The sequence below is a fragment of the Etheostoma cragini genome, chromosome 13, assembly GCF_013103735.1.
Source record: "Etheostoma cragini isolate CJK2018 chromosome 13, CSU_Ecrag_1.0, whole genome shotgun sequence".
Taxonomy (NCBI): Eukaryota; Metazoa; Chordata; class Actinopteri; order Perciformes; family Percidae; genus Etheostoma; species Etheostoma cragini.
This window is the reverse complement of record NC_048419.1, coordinates 4,500,776-4,511,722: the sequence shown is the minus strand read 5'-3', so window position 1 is coordinate 4,511,722 and position 10,947 is coordinate 4,500,776. Positions and strand designations below refer to the sequence as shown.

The 10,947-nt window shown below is 41.7% G+C and overlaps 1 protein-coding gene and 1 long non-coding RNA gene across 2 annotated transcripts in view; one reads left to right on the top strand and one right to left on the bottom strand.

The window, feature by feature from the left end:
* The window catches only part of LOC117955411 (protocadherin alpha-C2-like), an 18,594-nt gene extending 12,742 nt beyond the window's left edge, over positions 1–5,852 (bottom strand). The window contains exons 1-2 of the mRNA XM_034889896.1: positions 3,037–5,852; positions 571–629 (exon numbers count right to left, since the gene is read on the bottom strand). Of these exons, the coding sequence (XP_034745787.1) occupies positions 571–629; positions 3,037–5,580 (2,603 nt within the window). The 5' untranslated portion in view covers positions 5,581–5,852. The remainder of the gene's footprint in view (positions 1–570; positions 630–3,036) is intronic.
* The window catches only part of LOC117955412, a 20,967-nt gene that overhangs the window by 7,544 nt on the left and 2,476 nt on the right, over positions 1–10,947 (top strand). Inside the window, exon 2 of the long non-coding RNA XR_004659040.1 lies at positions 2,747–2,751. This is a non-coding gene — a long non-coding RNA (uncharacterized LOC117955412). The remainder of the gene's footprint in view (positions 1–2,746; positions 2,752–10,947) is intronic.

Sequence of the window (10,947 nt, the reverse complement as noted above, 5' to 3'; positions counted from 1 at the left end):
GTTCACAACTTCTCCCTTCATCTCTGGACAGAAATATAAAAAAATCGGCACTAAAAGGCACACACGTGTAGGGCAGCTGTAGATTCTGACAATGATGCATGTGTTCGTCTGATAATGTGAGAAAGGTCATAGTCTGCTCATTTGTCCTTCATTCCTGCTCAAAGACTGGGGGAAGCGACACTCAGAATGTAGATGACCTATATAGTATTACACTGCAGAGGAGTGCTATGCATCCACTGATGGGAACTATAGATGGCTTTTCCCAAAGGAAGAGGACAGGGTTGAGGTTCAAACTGATGATATGGGGCCACTACTGGACATTTCATGGCAGATAACTGATCTGCAGTTTTGTATTGCAGTGTCTTGTGATGAAAATCAGCTGAAATCTGACGTCTCAATAAATATAGTGTTTAGAGATACCATACATTGCAGCTATGGCAAAGAGCACTATGAGGGGACGCTGTTGTGGTACCAGACTGTGTGTGTAGACCAAGGTGAGTAGCATGAATAGGTGTAAGTTTCTGTAGATGATTAAAAGTTGCAGAAGAGTTAAAGATGAAAAGTGCTTACCTCTGCATCCCTGCCCTCAAAGATGCAGAATATCGCCAGTCAGCATTTGGGGCTTTTGGCTGAGCGAGCAAGAGGTAGAGAGAGAGAGAGAAAGAGAGAGAGAGAGAAGAGGGCAAAAAAGAGAAGAGAGAAGAAGAGGGACATTGGCAGGAAGAGAGAGTTTAGTTTAATATCATACAGTGCAGAGCTAGGATGGGCCATGGTCTCATCAATTAATCATGATACACATCCCAGCTCTGGATGTGATGGGAACACTGCAGTTGTGTCCCCCATTGCACACACACAGACACACACACACACACACACACACACACACACACATACACACACACACACACACTCTCAAATACATACATATTGATATCCCCCTACAGACACACACACACACACACACACACACACACACACACACACACAAGAGTGTGTGTCTGCACCTAATGAACCCGGGCTGAGTTCTTGGAACTCCCAGCAGTCCTCTGGTAAACTACTGCCGTTAAAAACCAATAAGCAAGAGCCATCATCGCCACGGCAACCACATCCTATACATCTGGTCGGTGTTAGCCCAGTGTGAAAGGCAATCCTATACAAATGGTATCGCAAGGACAAATTGTCAATAATGTGTTTTACTCTATGGTCTGTCTTGTAATTAGTCATTCCATTTTCTTCCATATTTTTTTTTTGGGGAGATTTACTTGATTTGGCTGAATGTGTATCTCTATAACTTTGCTATTACTAAACTAGACATATTTTATTTGTAGTACATGTTTGCGCTGAAAAAAATGATAAACAATATGATATTTACATGTTTCTTAAAACACAGAAAATTAGGAAATATTAGTTACATTAGAATACACAAATATTAAAATTATACAAATAAAAGCTGCCTTACACTGCCTGGACAAAGACTTCCTAGGCTAAATAGTCAAAAGTATTTAAAATCTCCCTAGAGTTTAATTAGTCAAGTTAGTTTTTTGACTTTTGGAGTCACCATGTTAAGACGGCCAGGACTATTTGGATTGCTGATGAATGTGCCTTTATATTCAAAGAACCGTATGAATTTCACAGGGGGAAAAGTCGTCTTTCATGGCCGTGAATTATGTCTGATTATGCCTACTCATTACTTTACTCATGAGTAGGTACTGTGGACATGCACTGTATGAAATGAGTGTGTAACATCATAATACATAATAACATCTGTATTAAGACTAATGCTAAAATCTGTCAACACTATGTGGGTTGTAACCTTGGAAAAATGTGTTTAAGACACAAATTTGCTCAGGCAGTAGCAGGTGTCCCAGATAAAGATGGCACATTATGTCCCTCAGTTCAATTCAGAGGGGAGTATTTTCTACTGGTAGACCCAGCCTCTTCGAGTAAAACTAATTTGCCGGGCTGGGGAACAGAGGTTAATTTAATTAACACTGATACACTTATCTTGGTAAGAGACTTTCTTATGATAACCTATAGGAGCATTTCCCTCAGCAATCTGACATTAGCAATTAGATACTGTATTCCAATATTTGAAGCATCCATCTTGCTAACACATCTCTCAACATTAGAGTAGAATATATTTACACATTACTCATGAACATTTCAACATTTAAGGGCCAAACAAATGGTGCATATATGGCTAGGAAAGCAGGGAATTTTTGAATTGTTCACCTCTATATTGCTAGGGTTTTAGGTTATGCAATATTTCATGTAAATCAGGATTGTTGATTCAGTGGTAGGAAAGGGAATTCACTGTTTCACTAATCTAGAATAGTTTGTGCTCAGAGAATTGTATCATTGAAGTGTAATGCAGCCTTTAAGACCATGAAACTAAAATTGCAGGAGGTAAATGCACATCTTTTACATAGACAGAAGTAACAACTAGTCCTGCCAGACCTTTTTATCAAGTCAACTAACCCCAACTGCTTCTGTTTAACAGTTTTACTCACACACTCATAGCCACCAACACACACACATGCACAAGTCAAACCCCGCTTGCACAGGGAATGAACCAGTAGTGAAGACTACATGACCTGTTCTTAGTGTAGATGTGATGACAATGTCAAACTGAAACACAAATCTCTGAATCATCAGAAATAACACAGGACCCGGGAAAAGCATCAGGCCTGACACTAATGCAGTGTGAGTGCTGAGCTGGGCTGGGCTGAGCTAAGCGACAACACAGTACAAGTGGGAACTGAACAAAGAGAATGGTGCTGGCAAGGATTCAATTCATTGCAGGAAGGGATCAGACCTGACATATAGGAGTACCAGCCCCCTGTTGCAATACAATACTGACACAAATGGATTGGGATAATGAATGCTGTTGCAATAACCTTAATAAAAGGTAATGTTGAGTGTGTACTTAAAAGGGTCTTAGAACTAAATACAATTCCCTTAGAGCCACTGATATTTAAACATTCAGGACATTCTAGTCATGCAGACAAAGGTTAACATAAAAAATGAATGACGCACCTCTGGGCAGAGTTGCATTGAAGCATCAGGCATACTCAGTCTGCGTACAAATCCACTTCCACTCGTGAAGAAGCGGTCAGCACCGCTGCCCCAGGTGCCACTGATTGGACGTCCCGTGTTGTAGAACATGAAAGTGTCACTGCCAGAAGTGGCTGTCAGGCAGGTCTTGTAGCAGTAAGTCTTTGTGAGGGAGCCATTCCCACGCACTTCGATGTAGTGAGGCTCCACTTTAAGGTCTCTCCGCAGCACCACGTTGTTATTAGGCTGTCCCCCGGGTCCTCCACCACCGCCTCCCCCACCTGCACTTACACTGCTGCTCCCACCATCTGGAGGGGGCTTCTGTGACACACAGCAAGGGGAGCAGGACCCAGGCTGGGTGCAGTAAGCATGGCAGCGGACGATGGCCAGCACCACCACAGTGACTAGGAAAACAAAGGTGGTGGCACTCAAAGCAACAATCAAGTAGAGGGTCACGTTGGAGAAAAGCAGTGTGCTATGAGGTCGGATGATCCTCTTGGGGTCAGGAGCCACTTTGGGTGGCACCTCCATGACAGCCACGTTGATGGTGGCGGTGGAGGAAAGCGCAGGCTGCCCATGGTCCTTCACAACAACGGTTAGCCCAAAAGAGGTGGAGTTGTCCTCCAGGATCCTTCGAGTGGTCCTGATCTCACCGGTGTGTTCGTGCACCTTGAACAAGTCCAGGTCAGTGGCCGTCTCCAGCACGTACACCAGCCAGGCATTTGGACCAGCGTCTGCATCGTATGCCACCACTTTGGTCACCATGGCACCAGGCTCTGCGTTCTTTTGGACCGTTTCCAAGGAGCGTGTGCCATTGCCGGGAGGTTTGACTATCAGTGGTGCATGGTCATTCTGATCCATTATGTAAATGTAGACAGTGGCGACACGACTGAGTGGAGGAATGCCCCCGTCTTGGGCTTTGACCTGGAAGTGAAACTCTCTCAGTGACTCATAGTCAAAGGCTCGCAGGGCATAAGCCTCTCCTGTATCGGCCTTCACAGATACATACGAGGTAACAGGGATGCCATGGTTGTTGTCATTGAGCACTGTGTAGGTGATGCGTGCGTTCTCTTTGATGTCCGCGTCTTGAGCTTTCACAGTACACAAAGAGGCCCCGGGGGCATTGTTCTCAGCCACGTAGACCGTATATGAAGTCTGTTCAAATCGCGGTGGGTTGTCATTAACATCAGCCACATCCACCTGTATGGTTTTCTGGGAGGAAAGGGGAGGGTGTCCTCCATCTGTGGCACTCAGAGTGACATTGTAGGCATCGGTGGTCTCACGGTCCAAGAAGGCTGAGGTAACCAGAGTGTAGTAATTTCTGAATGATTTGATCTTGAATGGAAGGCCTGCTGGGATCTCTAAGCTCACCTGCTTGTTAGCACCGGAGTCTTGATCAGTAACACTAATGAGGGCCACGACTGTGTCCGCACGGGCATCCTCCCTCACAGGGCTAGACAGAGACGACAACACTATCTGAGGGACGTTGTCATTGACATCCACCACCTCTACCACTACCTTGCAGTGTGCTGCGACAGCCCCGGGGCCTTTGTCCATCGCCTGGATGTACATCTCATAGGAGTTGGTCTCTTCATAGTCAACATTGCTCCTCACTCTTATTTCTCCCGTGTTAGTGTTCATGCTGAACATCTGCCTCACTCTCTCAGGCGTGTAGGTGCTGAAAGAGTAATAAACCTCTCCATTTGTGCCCTCATCCAGATCAGTTGCATTCAGTTTAATTACCAGGGTGTCTTTGGGAGAATTCTCTAACAGTTTCACCTTGTACACTGAGCTGTCGAAAGTGGGGACATTGTCATTTGAGTCCAGGACCCGGACATTTATTTTGGCCGTGCCTGTTTTCTCTGGCATCCCACCATCCACAGCACTTAGAATTAATTGGTGGTAAGGCGTCTGTTCTCGATCAACTGGCTTTTTGAGCACGAGCTCGATGTGCTTTGTATTTTGCGAGGGCTTGTTAGATACCAGCGCGAAATGGTCGTTTGTGCTAAGCTGATACATGCGAACGGAATTGGACCCAATGTCTGGGTCTTGAGCGTTTTCAATTGGGAAACGAGACCCTGGTAAAGCCGATTCTGTGATTTCCAGTTGATACTCTTCTGCGAGGAACTGCGGCGCATTATCGTTGGCATCCACAATCTCCACCTCGATATGGTGCACCTCGGTGGGGTTTTCGACCAGCACCTCCAGATTAATGAGACAGGTGTTGGATAAATCACACATTGCCTCCCTGTCGATCCTTTCATTGACAAGTAATTTGCCATTTTTGGGGTTGACAATCACATAGCGTTTGCCACTGTTGGAGGTTACCTTGATTTTTCGGCTGGCAAGCTTTCGAATATCCAGCCCCAAGTCATGCGCCAGATCACCGACCAGTGCCCCATTTTCTAACTCTTCCGTAATAGAATATCGCAATTGTCCAAACGAAAGGCCACAAAATAAGGAAAATATCACAAAATAAAAAGGCACATTATTCCCTATCCAGTTGCATATCCCCGCCACAGCCATTGCAAGTTTATGTGATCCGCAGACGGATTAAACGCAGCCTTCCGCCTTTTTAGCTTGCAGTATCTTGCATCCCAGCACCTCATTAAGGTGAGCTAATTGGTCTCCCGGTGAACGAAACACACGCGGCTCATCCATTGTGCTACCCGGCTGAGGTGAATCCTCTCCAGCGCACCCATATTTCCTTTGTCCGTGATGCGCTTTTTTGTCTCCAATGCGCGCTGCTGACGGGTGTGTTTCCCTGCCGCTGGAGCTGTGAGATCCATCAAGACTGTCAAAATTCTTCCCAATACAACCGGAAAAGATCTCTGTTTCTATCAAAGTAAAATTACTAAAAGTGTCACTTTATTTCTCAGTTAACTCTACTAGAGGGGGAAATAGGGAGAAACGCGTCTGAGAAGCCCAAAACTGGAGAGGCCCCTCTAGTGTTTGTAGTTAAATCCTGAAATAAAGGGCTGGTATTTCGTAGATTTTTAAGTGTTGCATTAAATCATAACTAATGGTGGCACTAACTGTTTTGCCATTATGCATTATGACCAAATACATACTTTTGCTTTACCGCATTTCGTTTATATGCCATGAACAATACTTGCCTGTATGTGTTTTATTTAAATTTTAGCTGCACAGTCTGCACGTTCATATAAGGGGGTCTTATTTTGAAAAAAGTAACCGGAAGTTAAGTAACTGAATGTAGCAGGCTTGACCGTGGAAGGACAGCATCCCACCCTAGCGCGCTCTCAGACTGTAGCTCTCTCTTCTTAACGGTGGCGCAACTCTCCTCCTCCCTCCCCACCCATTTCTCTCTTCTCATCCCTCCATTGCGATGTCGGTGTAGGGTCTGGGAGCGAATAGACGACCAACACATTAAACCCCCCCCCCCAAGGATAAAGAATGGTGGCCACACAAAACAGCCACATCAATACTGTATTTATTCCGCGACACACCATTCATTCATTCCATAAATCAACATTGCTATGCAACACATGGTTGAAACATCTATAGTGACAGTGGAAAATACAACCCGAAGATGTAGCTAAAACATTTTAAATTATTATTTAATTTTTCTGATCTCGTTGATTAAAAAACACGGTGATGGCTATTCTGTAGAATATTAAACACCACCCCTTCCCCTAGAATGGAAAATATGAGCAAAAACGTGGTCCCATGCAGGAACGCAGGTCTGGGGACTGGCTTATGTTTGTCCTCCTTTGTCTGTACCGGAGTCATAAGGATGCTTTCTTTGCCGGTAGCGATTCTGAGGCGCAGCCTTACCGCATGGCGAGCATTTGGGCAAGGCGCAGCAAACGGAAAGCATTGAACTGACAATCACAACCTTTTCTCCACATGGATCACTGTCAGTGGTAGACCTCAGACTGTCAGGTCACATAATCGTATTTAAGATGCACGGAACCCCCCCCAAAGCAGAAGTCCCATTTCCAGAAGATACCCCGAAGAGAAACATGATAGGGTTACATATTTGCATGGAAACAAGAAGGCTTGCACACATGCTCAATACAGCCTAATTGGAAATAAATAAATACAAGGCTGGATTAATCAGCATACATGATGCAGGCTTGGGCTATTATGCATCTCATGAAAAGAACCAGACCACAATTACACTTGTATTTCTTCTTTTTAGAAAACGCAATGAATTTCCTTTTTTTTAAATTTTTTTTTAAGCAGAATGTCTAGGTATTTGCTTTCTGAGCCTACCATTGTCACCAAAAGAAAAAATCATAAAAATCAAGTGTTTACATTGATGTTGTGCCAGATGTGTGATGTGCAGTTACTCCCAAGTTAGTTTTAAGATTTAAGTTGTCTATAGGTTTTTGCACCTTGCACCTTTTTATCTACAGGTTTGCGTGGTTGTGTAATGTTCACAATATACTTCTTTTGAGTGGATTTTCCTCTAAATTACTCCCACACTTGATGGAGTGTGACCCTCACCTCGGTCACTAGATCCTAGTGAACAGTTGACACATTGCCTTGGTTTTATCCCCCTACCAGCTGTTTTTAACATAATGTATTGTTAAGGTATTGAATATCTCCAATAATATTTATGTATGATTAATTAAACCCAATTGGGAAAGTTCCCATAGAACACATGCAACATTGTGAGTTGTGGTCCTCGATACTATTTGATAACAGACATAATGTCCAGTTAACGCAGTAGTGAGAACCTAAAACAAACTTAAAAAGAAGCAATTCTTTTATTTGAACAATGTGTTTATTCATTTTTGATAATAAGAAACAGAATACATTGCTCTCTTCTCCACACAAAAATACACAAAGGTATCAGACAAGAGTAAATCTAAATGCACAACAAATATTGCAAGGTACCCAGAAACCAAATACACGTACATTACTGTACTTTGTATGTAAAAGTTACATTTTCCAGCGAGACAATGTAACAGAAAAAAAGAAAGAATAAAATCCACATTTTGACATATAAATGGATTTTGTTTTTAATAAAATATGTTATTTTTTTCTAGGGCCATACACTGCACCATGGAATTAATCCAAGCTCCAATAACTGGTGGATCAGACCTTTTCTATGATCAGCTATCATTCTTTTAACTTGTAATATAGAAAAATCTATAAATTTACACTGCTGGTGATTTAGTAGTTCTTCTTTGGATATAAGTGTAGCAAAATCATTTTTTCATCTAGAGGAATATTGAAGGATAATATTATCTTTGTAATATTAGTCACCTTCACCCAAAAGTCTCTAATAATGCTGCATTCCCAAACACTATGCACAATTTATCTGAATTTAAAGTATGTATCAGGGATGTTTTTGATTAAACCTATTTAGTTTGAATGGAGTTATGTAAGTCTGCATTAACCAGTTGTATTGAAGCAGTTTTAAGGTAACGTTACCTAACTGTCTCTGAGAGTTTAATAAAAAGCAGCTCTGAGGCGTTATACATCTACTGATGCATTAATGGCAGTGGAGTTCTCAAAGATGTCATCGCTCTCAGTACACTAACTGGTTTGATGGACATGGGAATCTAAACCACATTCCATTGCTGTCTATCTACCCAACAAACATCTTCGTCAGAGCGGATATCGATGTAGTTTCTGGGTACGGGTTTTATTGTTTTTGATGGAAGCTGTTATTGCTTACAATTCCAAACCTAAATTGAATTAAAGGTAATGCAAGTTCTCTGTTTTTTTAAGATATTTCTCAACTGTTTTAAATAAAGTGTTCATGCATCAGCCAAATGATCACTTCAGCACCAGGGACAGTTCCCCCAGCTCAAATTGGGTGAGGTGACAGATTGAAGGCATTTCTGTATGAGTCACAATACAACACTCTGCATCTGGATTCATATTTACATGCATTTGACCTGGTTTGGGTCTTTGGATGTGACATATTAATTAAGTTAAACTCATAATCCAATTAAGATGGATCTATTGAAGAGGTATGGCTTATTACAACACTGATTAGGATTTTTAGTTTTTTACGAACAACAAAGCCAAATGCTGTGGTCATTTCAATCCCAATTCCTGTTTACTCAAATAAAAATGTCATCTATATCTGGCTGTATTAGTTGGATGAGTAAAATTACACGTGACTGCAGTTATGCATGCACATGGCAAACAGTGTGACTGGATCACCCACAAAGAGGTGTAAAAGAAATCTAGATAAGCTAATATTTGTATGAAAATATCTTCAAGTAGAGTCAAATTTCAACATTATGGGTACAAATTTCCTTTTGGTCTTTGCTTTCTAACAGCCATCCACGAATGACAATTCATTTGAAATGAATGCATTAGGATGTGTGAATGTTGGAATTCCTTTTTTATTTTTCAGTCTTTCCATTGAAAATACCCGGGTTGCTAGATAAGAGTTTTGGAAAATTGTCAAAGGAGCAAGTGAGTCATAAAAATGAGACTAAACAGGGATTGCTAGGTCAGTGACCACGGCTCCCTTGTGTAAAATTTGGGGTAGAGCCTAGAGATAACAACAATCAGGCAGTGACTGAATTAGTAGCAACTGCTTCGTGTACCAAAAAAGAAACTGGAAGGATGCCACTGAATGTGGAACACACATAGCTTTTTAGTTGAATAACAAGGAAGAGTGATTTTGACCTACTGTATGTCTTGGCGTAAGCAACAAAACCACTAAAGAATCATTTCCAACATTTCACCGTGAGAGTGAAGCTACATCATGTTTTGCTGAATCTAAGGGAGTCTGAGAAATCCGTCCAAAACAGACAAGTAAAGTCAGTCATAACAGCTGGCAGGGCAAGGCTGTCCTGATAGCCTTGAGCAGAATAGATTACTGGGTGAATACGTCCAATGGAGGAGAGCCATCATGGCTCTATTGAATAATCTATGCAGAGTCGGCTAGACCACTATCATGTTGTTTTAATAAAAAGGATTGTTTCAAAAATGCATTCAGTAAAAACCTGTCCTATTATACATGCCAAATTTGAAATATTTGGAATCAATTGATCTCATCAATATCAACAAAACAGGAAAAACTCATATCAATGAGGGTAAATTATCTAAAAGCATATGCAATTGCATACTGAAGTTTGGGAAAAAGTCAGTCCTTGTGTTTTAGCTTGACTTTGAACATGATCCATTGCACTCTGACTGTAAAATAGATGTGCAAAAGACGAGTTACATTTAGGGGTTTTGAATTGAAAGAATATGCATTCCCATTCAAATATGCATTTCCGATTGTTCACCTGCCTGGTTATAGGAACCATTTTGAATTGGTTGCATAACAATCAAAACTGTGTTTCCATAGCAACAGCAGTTTGATGAATGTTTTAGTGCCAGCTGCGATTAACATTTTAAATTTGATGTATTGGCCACACCCACAACTGTGCTTTTTCACATGCCAAGATAATGAAAAGTTACTGGAGTGATATCTTTAGTTTCATGTCTAAGGTGTTAAATATTCAAATGATCCCAGATCCAGTTTTAATAATCTTAGGGATAGCCGATGAAGCTAAAAGACTGACACAGCGCTTTTTGGCATGTGGATTTCTCACTGCAAAGGAGTGTATCCTCTTATTTTGGAATAAGACAGGGGGAACAACACTGAAGACATGGCTCGTGGAGATGATGGACACACTCCACCCCGTTCGCCTTAAGGACAAACTAAAAGACTCTGAGAACATCTGGCAATTTATGGAATCTTATCTTACAGGACAAGCATCCTGATCGCAGTCCGGGGTAGGTTATTTCAGGATTAGGAAACAGAACAGAAATAAAAATGCAACACACAATTTATTTCTTACAACAACAAAGGTTGCTCAGTGAGTTTAACGTACTTCTAAAGTTGCCTTAAAATTTCTGACAAAGCACATAGTTGCCATACAACGTATTTAAAGTACATACCCATTTACCAAA